The 17,437-nt window shown below is 45.5% G+C and overlaps 1 protein-coding gene across 1 annotated transcript in view; it reads right to left on the bottom strand.

The window, feature by feature from the left end:
- The window catches only part of slc4a11 (solute carrier family 4 member 11), a 133,719-nt gene that overhangs the window by 91,355 nt on the left and 24,927 nt on the right, over positions 1-17,437 (bottom strand). The window contains 1 exon segment of the mRNA XM_033035592.1: positions 4,368-4,412. Within this exon segment, the coding sequence (XP_032891483.1) occupies positions 4,368-4,412 (45 nt within the window).

The following is a 17,437-nucleotide window of genomic DNA, read 5'->3' as shown; positions in this document are numbered from 1 at the left end:
AATGAACTAAATGAAATTCATGTTGGCAGAGACACTAACCATCAAGCCTAGCTCAGGAGGATTTTAGAAATACAATGCCCAAAGGAGAAGGTGAATCCGGCTCCATGCTCAGATTTAAAACCTCACATTTTGATGGCGTGCTTCTCCATTGTTTGGGTGAAACAAAGAGAAGGTTATTTATTATTTTCAACTAGGCGAGGTGCTGAGAGCAAAAGTGAACTCTTTGACTACATTTCTTCCACGAACTGGAAAGGATGCAAAGAAGATTGGAGAATATTGGCAGGACTTCTAAAGTTCAGTTTAGTTTAGTTTAGAGAAATAGCGTGGTAACAGCCGTTCGGCCCATGCCGACCAGCAATCCCCGTACCCAAGTTATATCCTACACACTAGGGTCATCTTACAGAAGCCAATTAACCTACGAACCTGCACGTCTTTGGAATGTGGGAGGAAACCGGAGCATTCGGAGAAAACCCATGCGGTCACATGGAGAATGTGCAAACTCCACACAGCATAGAGAGGACATACTGGTTTGTACGTTAATTAGCTTGGTACAAGTGTAAATTGTCCCTTGTATGTGTAGGATAGTGTTTGTACAGATTGCTGATCAGTGCGGATTTGATGGACCGAAGGGCCTGTTTCTGTGCGGTACCTCTAAACTAAACTAAATTATGCAAGATAAATAATTTATTTTAAGGAAAGATATTATACAGACACATTTCCTCTCATTCATCATTTATGGATGCCATCCTCAGGCATACATGGCCTTCTTTCCCACCAATTACTTCAGAAGGTGACTCATGTCCACTTTCCTAACCTGCCTCGAAACAAGGAATTCCATGCCTGTGTGACACACAGATAGACACAAAATGCTGGAGTAACTCAGCGGGTCAGGAAGCATCTCTGGAGAAAAGGAATAGTTTTGTTCAGTTTAGAGATACAGCTCGGAAACTGGCCCCTCGGCCCACCGAGTCCACGTCGACCAACAATCCTACACCCTAGGCACAATTTACAATTATACCAAGCCTGTTAACCTACAAACCTGTACGTCTCTGGAGTGTGGGAGGAAAGCGGAGCATCCAGGGAAAACCCACACAGGTCACAGGGAGAGTGTTCAAACTCCGTACAGACAGCACCCGTAGTCAGGATCGAACCCGGATCTCTGGTGCTTTTTTAAAACATTTATTAGAAGTACAATACAGTGGTACCTTTTTACAGGTGCCAAATATATGGTGATAATAATAATAATGGATGGGATTTATATAGCGCCTTTCTAATACTCAAGGCGCTTTACATCGCATTATTCATTCACTCCTCAGTCACACTCGGTGGTGGTAAGCTACTTCTGTAGCCACAGCTGCCCTGGGGCAGACTGACGGAAGCGTGGCTGCCATTCTGCGCCTACGGCCCCTCCGACCACCACCAATCACTCACACACATTCACACACAGGCAAAGGTGGGTGAAGTGTCTTGCCCAAGGACACAATGACAGTATGCACTCCAAGCGGGATTCGAACCGGCTACCTTCCGGTTGCCAGCCGAACACTTAGCATTAGCCCATTGTGCCATCTGTCGTCCCAATATGGTAACATGACACATTCTCTGTACAACTTCATTTTATATATTTTTTAAAGAGAGAAATAAGAAAGAGATAGGGAGGAAGAGAAATAAAAAAGAAGAGAGAGGAGAGAGATTAGCAAATAGAGGTGAGTTTTTATATTGTTGATCATCTTTCACCCATACCTGAAACATTTGCTTTTTACGATACTGTTGCACCACATGAATCCAAGAAATCAATAAATGGAGACCAACTCGTTAAGAATTGGTCTTGTTTATCTATTAGGAGGAGTCTCATTTCTTCAAGGTGTGCTGTGTCCAACATATTTCTGATCCACATTTTGAGCGTTGGTATAGTTGTATTTTTCCAAAGTTCAAGTATGAGTTTTTTTGCTATTATTAACCCATAATTAAAAAATGAATTTTGGGATATGTTTAATTTGTTCCCGTCTGCCATTACTCCAAATATAATCATTTCAGTATTAGGTTCCATTTTTTTCTTAAATAAATCTGTGAATATATCAAAAATATCACACCAAAATTTGTGAAGTTTTGTACAAGAAAGGAATGTGTAATATTGGCATTTTGAGAGAGACATTTATCACAGATGGGAGAAATACTTGGGTAAAATGTATTCAGCCTAGTCTCTGGCGCTGTACATGATCCACCTGTAGAATAATTCCAGCAACTTTCATTGTAATTTTAATTTCTCCTCATAGAACATTGAACGTAGAAACGGACAGCACAGAAACAGGCCCTTCAGCCCACAATGTCTGTGCCCAACTTGATGCCAAGATAACCTAATCTTCTTTGCCTGCACATGATCCATATCCCTCGATCCCCTGGTCTTGTTCCTTGTTCTCAGAGGCAACCCCTTTGCCTGTTGCCTTTGAACTCCTTGGTAATAGGATATCACACCTACAGCAGCAGGTGGTGAACAGCAGTTTGGCAAATTATATTGTGTAGTTTTATTTCTAAGAAAGTGAATGACATAGCCTTGGCATGCTAGCGAAAGCAAAGTCTCCAGAAGGACTTCAGAAACTGTAGCAGAAGATTATCTGGCCCTTCGAGTTCGTTCTGCCGTTCATCAAAATCATTACTGAACCGAGACGGGGTGGCACAGGGACACAGCGGTAGAGTTGCTGCCTTACAGCGCCGGAGGCCTGGGTTCGATCCTGACCACGGGTGCTGTCTGTACCGAGTTTGTGCGTTCTCCCCGTGAGTTTTCCCCGGGTGCTCCGGTTTCCTCCCACATCCTAAAAACTCATGGGTGTATAGGTTAATTGACATATGTTTAAAAATAAATTGCTTCTGATGTGTCGGGAGTGGATTGAAGCATGATCTCTGGTGCTATGAGGCAGCAACTCTGTACTAACGAGAATGGAGATCATATCCACATATTTTTCTTTCATTAAATTAAATTAAATTTCTTTATTTATATAGCACATTTTAGTCAACTTGCATTGACCCCAAAGTGCTTCACATAATTACATCCACACACACAGGCAAAGGTGGGTGAAGTGTCTTGCCCAAGGACACACACAGGCAAAGGTGGGTGAAGTGTCTTGCCCAAGGACACAACGACAGTATGCACTCCAAGCGGGATTCGAACCAGCTACCTTCCGGTTGCCAGCCGAACACTTAGCCCAATGTGCCATCTGTCGTCATACAGTCATACAGTACGGAAACAGGCCCTTTGGCCCAACTTGCCAATGCCAACCAAGAGGTCCCCTCTATTCCAGTCCAACCAGCTTGCGTTTGGCCCATATCCCGCTAAACCTTTCCTATCTACGTACCTGTCCAAATGTCTTTTAAATTTCGCCATCCATATACGCACCACACTGTCCAAGAAGGTTGCCCCTCAGGATCTTTCTCTTCTCACCTTAAACTCATGTCTGTTATTGCTCCTTTATTACAATGTTTAATGTTTTATGTGTCATTCCGAACTGTCATTGTATGTCATTGTATGTCATGTTGTCACTTGCGGGTGGAGCATCAAGGCAAATTCCTTGTATGTGAATACTTGGCCAATAAACTTATTCATTCATTCTGGTTCTGGATTTACCCTATTCTGGGTAAAATGCTGCGCATGCACCGTGTCTATTCCCCTTATGATTTTGCACACCTCTATAAGATCAACCCCCATCCTCCTGCACTCCGAAGGAATCGAGTCCTAGCCTGCTCAACCACTCCCTATAGTCGGCCCTCAAGTCCTGCCAAAATCCTCTGCATTTTTTCCAGCTCAACAACATCCTCCCGACAGCAGGGTGATTAAAACCGAACGCAATTCTCCAAATGTGGCCGCGCCAACATCTTGTACAACTATAGCGCGACTTCTCAACTTCTATACTCAATATCTGACGAAGGTCCTGTCATTGGGTGTTATTAAGGCAGAGAATGACCGATTCTTGATTAGTAAGGGAATGTGGTTGAGAGGGAAAGTCCTGGCCTGCCCAACCTCTCCTTAGAACTTAGGCCCCGGAGTCTTGTCAACATCCTCATAAATCTTCTCTGCATTCTTTCTAGCTTAACACACTCATTCATCCATAAGTCATAGGAGCAGAAGTGTCTACATCGAGTCTACTCTGCCGACATCCACCCTGTGGCAGGGCGACTAATACTGAACACAATACTCCAAATGCGGCCTCACCAAAGTTTTGTACAAACTATAGGCTGGCAGGTTAGCACGCAACAAAACCTTTTCACTGTACCTCGGTACACGTGACAATAAACTAAACTCAACAATGGTCCCAAGTGCCACCTGATGACCAATGCACCTTCATTTTGTAAATGGGAAATAAAAATCTACTCACCACTTTCCTGAAGGTGGTACCCGTTCACAGTTGGTGTTTGAGAATCTGGAATGAAGGCAAAAGAGAGTTGATCACAGGGTGGCGCCAGCAATGACTGCCTCGCCAACACTGTCTCTCCCTTTCTTCTTTGTTGTTTTTTAGTATGTGTTAAATGTATGTTTTTAGTGTTCTTTGGCTTGTTTTATGTGGGGAGGGGGGGGGAGTTGGGGGAAACTTTTTCTAATCTCTTACCTCGACGGAGATGCGATTTTTTTCCGTATCGTATCTCTGTACGCACTGCGGCCTAAAATCGAGGAGTTGCCAGGTTGCTGGAGACCGACTTCGAGAGCTCCACCGCGGGAGCCTACGGGACTAACATTGTGGAGCCCGTGATCCCTTTGCCAGGGATCTACCTCTGAGCTCTACCGCGGGTGCCTGCGGACTTTCACATCGCAGAGCTCGCGGTCTCTGGTTAGAGACCGACTTCAGGAGCTCCAAGCCGCAGGAGCTTCGACGGCCTCGATCACCCCAACGGATAGTTCAACTGCCCCGACTGCGGGAGAAAAATGAGGGAAGAAGATGAGACTTTATTGCCTTCCATCACAGTGAAGAATATGGGGAATCTGCTGTGGTGGATGTTTATATTAACTTTTATGTTGTTGCATGCCTTGTTGCTTTTTTGGTATGGCTGTATGGTAATTTGCATATTGCTGTACCTTAATTGGTAAGACCTTTGAAACCTTTGAGAATGAATACAGTAGTGTCATATTGCTTCTTAGATGGCGCCCAACCAGGCCGATTATTTGCGTGCTAGCTACAGAAGCATCCATAAGTGTTCCTGGTGTTGGGGGAGTCCAGAACCAGGGGTCACAGTTTAAGAATAAGGGGTAGGGCATTTAGAACTGAGATGAGGAAAAACCTCTTCACCCAGAGAGTTGTGAATCTGTGGAATTCTCTGCCACAGAAGGCAGTGGAGGCTAATTCACTGGATGTTTTCAAGAGAGAGTTAGATTTAGCTTGTGAGCTAAAGGAATCAAGGAATATGGGGAAAAAGCAGGAGGGGGCACTGATTTAAGATGATCAGCCACAATCATATTGAATGGCGGTGCTGGCTCGAAGGGCTGAATGGCCTACTCCTGCACCTATTTTTCTATGTTTCTCAGCAGATCTACAATCACATATTACCATCACTACACACTCTTAAATCTCCACTCCTGCAGCAACATTTCTTACTTTAACTATGATCACAACATGTTATTCCCTTATCATGTATCTATACGTTGTATTGGCTCGATTATAATCACGTATTGTCTTTCTGCTGGCAGGTTAGCACGCAACAAAAGCTTTTCACTGTACTCCGGTACACACGACAATAAACTAAACTCAACTTTCTTTTTCATTTTAAAGCAGTTCCTTGAGTCTCCATTTGTACATTTTGTTTACCCTCAGAAAGGTTTACAAAGTTATCACTTGCTTTAGAAAACAAGGTTGTAAAGGAGCTTCCTCAGCACATCGCAGGTGGACCTATACCCTATGACCATGGTTGAGGTGTAGACATTGATGTTGGAAGGTGGCATCTATCTATCATCAAGGATCCCACCACATAGACCATGCCTTCTTCTCATTGCTACCACTGGGCAGGAGGTACAGAAGCCTGAAGTCACACACTGCCAGGTACTTCCCTGCAACTATCAGGCGAGAGTCATGGAAACAGGCCCTTCTGCCCAGCTTGTTAATGCTGACCAACAGGTCAAACCTACCCTAGCCCTACCTGCCCACTTTAGACCAGATACAGCCTGGAAACAGGCCCATCAGCCCACGCCGAACAGCGATCAGCCCATACACTAGCATTATTCTACATGCAAGGGACAATTTACAGAAGCCAAATAACCTACAAACCTGTACGTCTTTGGAGTGAGGGAGAAAACGGAGCACCTGGAGAAAACCCACGCGGTCACAGGGAGAATGTACAAACTCAGTACAGACAGCAGCCGTAGTCAGGTTCGAACCCAGACCTCTGGAGCTGTACCACTGCACCACTGTGTACCTGCTGAACCTTTCCTATCCATGTACCTGTCCAAATGTCTTTTAAATGTTTTTATAGCTCCTCTGGATGCTCGTTTCATATACCCACCACTCTCCATGTGAAAATGTTGCCCGTCGGGTTCCGATTACATCTTTCCCCTCTAACATTAAACCCATGTCCTCTGGTTCAGGATTGAACCCGGGTCTCCGGCACTATGAGGCAGCAGCTCTACCCGCTGCGCCACCCTAGGTTTAAAGTGAAAGGGAAAAGATTTAATAAGAACCTGTGAGGCCACGTTTTCCACACAGAGGGTGATGTATACATGGACCGAGCTGCCAGAGAAAGTAGCCGAGGTGTGTACAACACGTACTCCAGTCCGCATTGACGGTGCCGAAGTAGAGATGGTTAAAAACTTCAAATTCCTCAGAGTCAATATCACCAACAACTTCTCCTGGACCACCCATAATGAAGAACAACTAAGAAAGCACACCAACGCCTCCACTTCCTTAGAAAGCTGAGGAATGTTCAACAGAATTTAGAAGATTGAGGGAGGATCTTATAGAAACTTACAAAATTCTTAAGGGGTTGGACAGGCTAGATGCAGGAAGATTGCTCCCGATGTTGGGGAAGTCCAGGACAAGGGGTCACAGTTTAAGGATAAGGGGGAAATCCTTTAGGACCGAGATGAGAAAAACATTTTTCACACAGAGAGTGGTGAATCTCTGGAACTCACTGCCACAGAAGGTAGTTGAGGCCAGTTCATTGGCTATATTTAAGAGGGAGTTAGATGTGGCCCTTGTGGCTAAAGGGATCAGGGGGTATGGAGAGAAGGCAGGTACGGGATACTGAGTTGGATGATCAGCTATGATCATATTGAATGGTGGTGCAGGCTCGAAGGGCCGAATGGCCTACTCCTGCACCTATTTTCTATGTTTCTATGTTTCTATGTCCCTGACAACTCTCACCAGCTTCTACAGACGCACCATTTGAAAGCGTTTTGTCAGGATGCATCACAGCTTGGTTTGGGAACAGCTCCATCCAAGACCGCAAGAAATTGCAGCGAATCGTAGACGGGCTGCATACCATCACACAAACCAACCTTCCTTCCATTGACTCCATCTACACCTCACGGCAAGGCCAGCAGTATAATCATGGGCCACTCCGTCTTCTCTCCTCTCCCATCAGGCAAAAGGTATAGAAGTGTGAAAACACACAATCCAGATTCAGGGGCAGTTTCTTCTCAGCAGTTATCAGGCAACTGAATCATCCTACCACAACCAGAGAGCAGTGCTGAATTACTATCTACCTCTTTGGTGACCCTCGGACTATCTTTGATTGGACTTTGCTGGCTTTACCTTGCACTAAACGTTATTCCCTTTTTACCACGTATTTACACACTGCAAATGGATCGATTGTAATCATGTATTGTCTTTCCGCTGACTATATAGCATGCAACAAAAGCTTTTCACTGTACCTCGGTACACGTGACAATAAACTGAATGGAACTGAACTTGGAGTAACTCAGCTGGTCAGGCAGCATCTCTGGAGAAAAAGGCTGGGTGACCTTTTGGGTTGGGGCCTTTCTTCAGATTCACTAATATCTCACTAAAAATAATCTTACTTATCTTACTTAAAATAAATCTCTACATTTAAAGGACAATTGGCCAAGTACATCGTCAAGAGTACCAACCTTTTTCGTCCCGTTTACCCCTGGCAACTTTAATAGCACATAACAATGTTATTTCACTTATTTATGAACAACTAATGATGAACAGATACTGGTATACCAGAACCAAACACAGTCAGTCAATGATTAAAAATATGTACAAATCCAGAATTTACAAATCTACCCCCTGGGGTAAATTTACCACAGTTTGGGAACCCTTGATTTAGAGGGATATGGATCAAATGCAGGCTAAAGGTTTTAGATGGTGCATCTTGGTCACCATGAAGGAATTAGGCCAAAGGGCCTGTTTCTATGCTGTATCTCTATGACAATAAACTCAATTCCTCTTCAATACTTCAATTTTCTTTGCATAAACAACCACCTGGATGTTGAGTCTCATAGTCTATACTAGTTTTCACCGAGCCCACAGCTAACAAAGGCCTGTTTCCTTTATCTTTGTTATTTTTTTGGCACAACTTTCATTCATTTGTTCTTTATCCCTCTTTATCACTGGCTATATCTGTTGTTTCCCTTTCCCCTGACTCTCAGTCTGGCGAAGGGCCTCGACCCGACACGTCAACTATTCCTTTTCTCCAGAGATGCATTTCTTTTCTCCAGAGATTTCTCCAGAGTCTGATCCGCTGAGTTACTCCAGCGTTTTGTGTCTCTCTTTGGTTTGAACCACCAGCATCTGCAGTTCCTTCCTACACCTCGATGAAAGCCTGGATAAGCCTGGTGTGCTTTAACGTTTACTTTTAATCTGATTTATGGCTCTGCAAAGAACCTTCAGGGTAGGGAGAGGATTGCCAATGCTAAAATGAGCTGCAGAGTTCTAGGTCACTTTATTATTGAACTGTGGTCGATTCAACTTTAAAACCAACGATTCAAGCACAAAAAGGTATTTAGCCCATCTGGTCTGTTTTTACTCCTTGAAAACACACTTTAGACTTTGGAGATGTTACGTGGAAACAGGCCCTTCAGCCCACCGAGAAATAAGTTTTTCACAACTGAAGCATATTCTGTCTGAGAGGCGGCATAATTTAACACCAGATAATTTGAATAAATTGCTTGTAATTATGTGCAACCAGGCAACTTTGGTCATTTAATGTAGAATACCTTTATATTATCATTTTTAACCATATTTTGGGGGGGGAAATACATGCCTTTTTATGCCTTTTTTGTCAATAAGTGCCTTTTCATGCCTTTTTTGGAAATTTTATCATGCCTTTTTGCCAGCCCACCGAGTCCGCGCCGACCAGTGATCACCCCGTACACCAGCACTATCCCACGCACCAAGGGACAATTTACAATAGGCAATTATCCTACAAACCTGTACGTCTTTGGAGTGAGAGTGGAAACCAGAACACCGGGAGATAACACAAGCGGTCACAAGGAGAAGGTACAGACTCTGAATAGACGGCACATGCAGTCCGGATTAAATCATAATGGGGGTGGATACGATTAAGAGCCACAGTTTTTTCCCCCTGGAAATTGGAGTCTAAAAGTTGAGGCCATTGATTTAAGGTGAAAGGGGAAAGATTTAAAAGGGACCCCAAGGACAATTGTTTTTTCACACAGAGTGTGGTGAGCTGCCAGAGGAAGTGATAGTAGGTATAATTACAATGTATAACTAGACTAAGTGGGACCCGTTGGGTCCCATGTTCACACGGGAGGGCTGGTCCCTCAACGCAATATTCCACCTCTCCACCAATTCCAATATTGGTGGCCAGTGGGGGGGCTTTCAGGAGTGCTGGTATGGGTTCTTAGGGTGGCAGCTCAGTCCCTCATACCTGATCTGCTGGCAGCTAACTCACCGCTGGTGGGCTGGCAGTTGACTCATGACTATTCCTTGAAATTCCATTTCAAGCAGGGTGCAAGTCCACCAAATTCAAATCCATGTTCCTACCATTTCAAGCAGGGTGCAAGGCCACCAAATTCAAGTGCAGTTTCTTACTACTATGAGCAGGGTGCAAGGCCACCGAATTCAAGTGCAGTGTCATACCACTTCAAGCTGGATCCAAGGCCACCAAATACAAGTGCAGTTTCATACCACTTTCAGCAGGGTGCAAGGCCACCAAATTCACTGCAGTTTTATTCCACTTCAAGCAGGGTCCAAGGCCACCAAATTCAAATGCAGCTTCATACCATTTCATGCAGGGTGAAACCACCATAAAACCACACAAAACACCAAACTCACAGTTCAGTAGGTATTCAGTGTGTTCAGTTGATTCACAGCTCAGACAGAGTCATGACCTCTCCCTCCCCCATCATGCAGAGACTGAGCCACATCCACACTTCCGGGTTTTATAACCCCTTCCCTTCCCACTGGAAAAGGTGTGGCTTTCAGGGCGTGATTGACAGGAGAGAGTTTCTCAACATTTTTTAAACACTAATAACACTTTTATTTTTCATTGATGGGTAGAATTCTCTGCACCTGCTCAGCGGAGGGGGGGCTGAGAAAGATGGCCAAAAATCACTGCCTTAAGTGTAGCGTTTTATCTAAAATCAACATACAGTGCAAACAGGAAGTAAGTGCATTTGCAGTAGTGCCTTTCAACTTCAAGCCAAAGCACCCAAACCACCATTTGCAGTAAGTAGTGCCTTTCAACTTCAAGCCAAAGCACCCTAGCCACCATTTGTAGTAAGTAGTGCCATTCAACTTCAAGCCAAAGCACCCAAGCCACCATTTGCAGTAATTAGTGCCGTTCAACCTCAAGCCAAAGCACCCAAGCCACCATTTGCAGTTAGTGCCTTTCAACTTCATGCCAACCATTTGCAGTAAGTAGTGCCTTTCAATTTCAAGCAAAGCACCCAAGCCACCATTTGCAGTAAGTAGTGCCTTTCAACCACAAGCCAAAGCACCCAAGCCACCATTTGCAGTAAGTACTGCCTTTCAACTTCAAGTCAAAGCACCCTAGCCACCATTTGCAGTAAGTAATGCCTTTCAACTTCAAGCCAAAGCACCCAAGCCACCATTTGCAGTAAGTAGTGCATTTCAACTCATGCCACCATTTGCAGTAAGTAGCGTATTTCAACCTCATGCCACCATTTGCAGTAAGTAGTGCCTTTCAACTTCAAGCCAAAGCACCCAAGCCACCATTTGAAGTAAGTAGTGCCTTTCAACTTCAAGCAAAGCACCCAAGCCACCATCTGCAGTAAGTAGTGCCTTTCAACCGCAAGCCAAAGCACCCAAGCCACCATTTGCAGTAAGTGGTGCCTTTCAACTTCAAGCCAAAGCACCCAAGCTACCATTTGCATTAAGTAGTGCCTTTCAACTTCAAGCCAAAGCACCCAAGCCACCATTTGCAGTAAGTATTGCCTTTCAACTTCAAGCCAAAGCACCCAAGCCACCATTTACAGTAAGTAGTGCCTTTCAACTTCATGCCACCATTTGCAGTAAGTAGTGCCTTTCAACTTCAAGCCAAATCACCCGCTACCATTTGCAGTAAGTAGTGCCTTTCAACTTCAAGCCAAAGCACCCAAGCCACCATTTGCAGTAAGTAGTGCCTTTCAACTTCAAGCCAAAGCACCCAAGCCACCATTTGCAGTAAGTAGTGCCTTTCAACTTCAAGCCAAAGCACCCAAGCCACCATTTGCAGTAAGTAGTGCCTTTCAACTTCAAGCCATATCACCCAAGCCACCATTTGCAGTGTAATGCCTTCCAACCTCATGCCACCATTTGCAGTACGTAGTGCCTTTCAACTTCAAGCCAAAGCTCCCATGCCACCCTTTGCTGTAATGCCTTTCAACTTCAAGCAAATCACCCGCCACCATTTGCAGTAAGTAGTGCCTTTCAACTTCAAGCCAAAGCACCCAAGCCACCATTTGCAGTAAGTAGTGCCTTTCAACTTCTAGCCAAAGCACCCAAGCCACCATTTGCAGTAAGTAGTGCCTTTCAACTTCAAGCCAAAGCACCCAAGCCACCATTTGCAGTAAGTAGTGCCTTTCAACTTCATGCCACCATTTGCAGTAAGTAGTGCCTTTCAACTTCAAGCCAAAGCATCCAAACAACCATTTGCATGCAGTGCCTTTTTACTTCAAACAAAGCATATTTTCATTTTCAAACCACATTAAGGGTACTCACAGTTGTGTAGACATTTGTTCAGTGTTATTCAGAGCTCAGAGAGACGTGACCCTTGGCTTCATCCATCTTGCAGAGAGTGAGTGAGGCACACCACTTCCTGGTTTTATAGTCCCTCCCCCTCCCTCCAGCAGGGGCAGCAGAGAGAATGGTAATTTTTTTTAAACTTCAAGCCAAAGCACCCAAGTCACCATTTGCAGTAAGTGCCTTTCAACTTCATGCCACCATTTGTAGTAAGTAGTGCCTTTCAACTTCAAGCCAAAGCACCCAAGCCACCATTTGCAGTAAGTAGTGCCTTTCAACTTCAAGCCAAAGCACCCAAGTCACCATTTGCAGTAAGTAGTGCCTTCAACTTCAAGCCAAAGCACCCAAGCCATCATTTGCAGTAAATAGTGCCTTTCAACTTCAAGCCAAAGCACCCAAGCCACCATTTGCAGTAAGTAGTGCCTTTCAACTTATGCACATTTGCAGTAAGTAGTGCCTTTCAACTTCAAGCCAAAGCATCCAAACAACCATTTGCACGCAGTGCCTTTTTACTTCAAACAAACCATATTTTCATTTTCAAACCACATTAAGGGTACTCACAGTTGTGTAGACATTTGTTCAGTGTTATTCAGAGCTCAGCGAGACGTGACCCTTGGCTTCATCCATCTTGCAGAGAGTGAGTGAGGCACACCACTTCATAGTTTTATAGTCCCTCCCCCTCCCTCCAGCAGGGGCAGCAGAGGGAATGGTGATTTATTTTAAAACATTAATATCTCTCTGATTTGTCATAGATGGGAAAAATCCTCCGCACCCGTAAGGCGGAAGGGGGCTCTGAGCGAGGTGGCCAAAAATGACAGCCGTAGGTGGCGGCGTTCTGTCGGAAATCGCAGCACAGTGGACCAAAAGTGGTCAAGATCAGAGATTTAGTAATATAGATAGGCTTTTAAACAGATACATAATAATAATAATAACTTTATTTATAGAGCACTTTAAACAACTACAGTTGCCACAAAGTGCTGTACATGAGAAATCATGAACAAAAAGCCATTACAAACAATTAAAAACCATTAAAAACCGTAAAACGAAGGACTATAAAAAACACACTAAAAATTAAAAGACATTAAAAGCACTAAAAAACAGGAGCAATGCCTCAGCCAGTGTCGAAAGCCAAAGAATAAAAATATGTTTTTAGGGAGGATTTGAAGATGGACAGTGAGGGGGCCTGTCTGATGTGCAACGGCAAGGTGTTCCAGAGTGCCAGAGCAGCAACAGAAAAGGCTCTATCCCCTCTGAGCTTCCGCTTAGACCTTGGTACCTCAAGGAGCAGCTGATCAGCTGACCTGAGGCACCGGGCAGGAGCATATAGGTGGAGCAGCTCAGAGAGGTAAGGCGGGGCGAGCCCATTCAATGATTTAAAAACAAATAAAAGAATTTTGAAATGAACTCGAAAGTGCACTGGGAGCCAGTGTAGGGAGGCCAAAATTGGCGTAATGTGCTCCCTCTTTCGAGTTCCAGTCAAAAGGCGAGCGGCAGCATTTTGAACAAGCTGGAGACGAGCCAATGAAGCTCGTGCGACTCCAGAGTAGAGTGCGTTACAGTAATCCAGCCTAGATGTAATAAAGGCATGGATTACTGTTTCAAACATGGATATAAAAACTTGGGGGATATGGGCCTGAATTATAGGGAGAGGTTGGGAAGGCTAGTACTTTGTTCGTTGGGGTGATCTTATAGAAGTGTATGTTCATGAGGGGAATAGGTAGACCTTATCTCTGTATCGCCCTTTTTCTTCTTAGCCCCCCCCCCCCCTCGGTCATGGCAAACCATGGGTGTCTCCAGAGCGCTATTCCCTATATGAAGGACGCCTGAGCATGACTTTGTTTAACTTGGGGAGACTGCTGCACAGATAGCCACCCCACGGTCCTTGACAGATCTGGGTCAGGATCCAGTGGCATGGAGTCCTGAGACCCTTTTCTGCTGCAGCCTTCCCAGCCGTTGTGATGCTCCACTAAAGTCACCCATCGCCCTCCGCCTGTTCCACCGTTGAGGTCTTGGTTGGATTGCTCTTTGTCAGAGACCTCCCCCTCGACCTTACCGCCATGGGTGGCCCTACCAGGAGCACATCTCCAGACGGCATCGCTCTCAGGATCTCAGGTCCACGCAAGCTTCTCCACCACGACAAGGTGAATATCCACGGAGTACCACCCACTCTCCTGACATCAGTCTGAAGAAGGGTCCTGATCCGAAATGTCACCCATTCCTTCTCTCCAGAGTTGCTGCCTGTCCCACTGAGTTACTCCAGCATTCTGTGCCTTTAGGGGAATAGATGGGGTAGATGTACAGAGTCTTTTACCTAGAGTCGGGGAATCAAGAACCGTAGGTTTAAGGTGAAAAGGGAAAGATTTAAAAGGGACCTAATGGACATTTTTTTCCCCACACAATGGACGGTGGGTGTATGGAACGATCTGCCTGAGGAGGTTGTTGGGGCAGGTACAATAAGAACATTTAAAAGACATTTGGACATGGATAGGAAATGTTTAGAGGGATATGGTCCAAGAGCAGGCACCCCTCGCAACACTTTGCAAACAAAGAATCATCACTACAGCTTAGTTTAGAGATACAGCGCTGAAACAGGCCACTCGGCCCACCGAGTCCGCACCGACCAGCAATCCCCGCACATTAACACTATCCTACACACACAAGGGACAATTTAACAAAGCCAATTAACCTACAAACCTGTACGTCTTTTGAGTGTGGGGGAAAAAGCAGAGATCCTGGAGAAAACCCACGCAGGTCACGGGGAGAACGTACAAACTCCTTGCAAGCCGCACCCGTAGTCACTGGCGCTGTAAGGCAGCAGCTCTACCCCTGCGCCGCCATGCCGCCCCTAGGAAACAGGACAACCAAGTTGCACGCAGCAAACAACAAGAGAGTTAGATTTTGCTCTTAGGGCTAAAGGAATCAAGGGATATGGGGAGAAAGCAGGAAAGGAGTACTGGTTTTGGATGATCAGCCATGATCATATTGAATGACGGTGCTGGCTCGAAGGGCCGAATGGCCTACTCCTGCACCTATTTTTCTATATCTATGTCTATGACAAAGCGCAGACTCGGTGACCATTTCATTAAACAATTAAAAGTTCTGTCTGCCCATGCTTACGTGAACTCCTGGTTGCTAACCTCTAACTCCTCTTCCCATTCCCACACTGACCGCTCTGTCCTGGGCCTCCTCCACTGCCAGAGTGAGGCCCAGCGCTCACTGGAGGAACAGTGCTTGATATTACAGAACTTGAGCCGCTTACAATCCAGCGATATGAACGTTGAATTCTCTAATTTAGGCAGCTACAACAAGCACGCCCCTCCCCATCTTCCCCGCCTTCCTCCACTACATTAACCAGTTCCACAGTTCCAACGATGTATCACTCTTGGGCTCCCACCACCTCAAGCCAATGATCAGCCTTTCCGGGATTTTCCTAGCCCGAGGTGATCTGTTGCCATTAGGGTTACCAACTGTCCCGTAATAGCCAGGACATCCCGCATATTGGGCTAAATTGGTTTGTCCCATACGGGACTGCCTTTGTCCCGTATTTGGCTGCTACTACTCGGGTCGAGTCGGGGCATCGCGTCCGGCCCCACCTCACCCGTCCCGATGCAGTGTATGCAGCCCATGGGGTGCAGCAGCAGCAGCAGCAGCAGCAGCGCCCTCGCCCGTGGCCCTGTCGGTCGGCTGCCCGGCCAGCTGTACGCCCTTCGCTTACCGCCGACACCATGGCTGATCATCGGTTCATGACTTGGATGGAGTGCCGGATTTTGCGCATGACTTAGCCCGGGACAAAACTCCTCAGCTGGCCCGCCGGCTGGGCTTTGTGTGCAGTCCAGTACCCGGGCCAACTCATCATTTACCCAGCCACGGCTGAGTCGGTCAACCATATAACCATATAACCATATAACAATTACAGCACGGAAACAGGCCAGCTCGGCCCTTCTAGTGAACGAATTGCCATCGGGAATTTGTCACTTATTTTGACCCTTTATCCCTTATTTGGGAGTGAGAAAGTTGGCAACACTAGTTGCCATCCCAGGACCTGTCCAGTCCCCCCCCCCCCAATAAACATCCCACTGGGTGAACGACAATGCTGGCATAAATCACCAGATCAGGCAGCATCCCTGGAGAAAATGGTGTACAATTTTGGTGTATGGTGTACAATTTTGGTCGCCCAATTATAGGAAGGATGTCAACAAAATAGAGAGAGTACAGAGGCGATTTACTGGAATGTTGCCTGGGTTTCAGCAACTAAATTACAGAGAAAGGTTGAACAAGTTAGGTCTTTATTCTTTGGAGCACAGAAGGTTAAGGGGGGACTTGATAGAGGTATTTTAAATTATGAGAGGGATAGACAGAGTTGACCTGGATAAGCTTTTTCCATTGAGAGTAGGGAAGATTCAAACAAGAGGACATGATTTGTGAATTAAGGGACAGAAGTTTAGGGGTAACATGAAGAGGAACTTCTTTATTCAGAGAGTGGTAGCTATGTGGAATGAGCTTCCAGTGGAAGTGGTGGAGGCATGTTCGATTTTATCATTTAAAAATAAATTGGATAGGTATATGGATGGGAAAGGAATGGAGGGTTATGGTCTGAGTGCAGGTAGATGGGACGAGGGGAAAATAAGTGTTCGGCACGGACTTGTAGGGCCGAGATGGCCTGTTTCCGTGCTGTAATTGTTATATGGTTATATGGTTAAAAGGAATAGGTGATGTTTTGGGTTGAGACCCTTATTAACATAGAAACATAGAAAATAAGTGCAGGAGTAGGCCATTCGGCCCTTCGAGCCTGCACCTCCATTCAATATGATTATGGCTGGTCATCCAACTCAGTATCCTGTACCTGCCTTCTCTCCATACCCCCTGATCCCTTTAGCCACAAGGGCCACATCTAACTCCCTCTTAAATATAGCCAATGAACTGGCCTCAACTACCTTCTGTGGCAGAGAATTCCAGAGATTCACCACTCCCTGTGTGAAAAATGTTTTCCTCATCTCGGTCCTAAAAGATTTCCCCCTTATCCTTAAACTGTGACCCCTTGTTCTGGACTTCACCAACGTCGGGAACAATCTTCCTGCATCTAGCCTGTCCAACCCCTTAAGAATTTTGTAAGTCTCAATAAGATCCCCCCTCAATCTTCTAAATTCTAGCGAGTACAAGCCGAGTCTATCCAGTCTTTCTTCATGTGAAAGTCCTGACATCCCACAAAGAAGGGTCCCGACCCGAAACGTCACCTATCCATTTTCCCCAGAGATGCTGCCAGACCCGCTGAGTTACTCCAGCACTCAGTGTCG

The sequence above is a fragment of the Amblyraja radiata genome, chromosome 1, assembly GCF_010909765.2.
Source record: "Amblyraja radiata isolate CabotCenter1 chromosome 1, sAmbRad1.1.pri, whole genome shotgun sequence".
NCBI classification, from domain to species: domain Eukaryota; kingdom Metazoa; phylum Chordata; class Chondrichthyes; order Rajiformes; family Rajidae; genus Amblyraja; species Amblyraja radiata.
The sequence above is the reverse complement of the archived record's forward strand: the minus strand, read 5'-3'. Positions and strand labels throughout refer to the sequence as shown.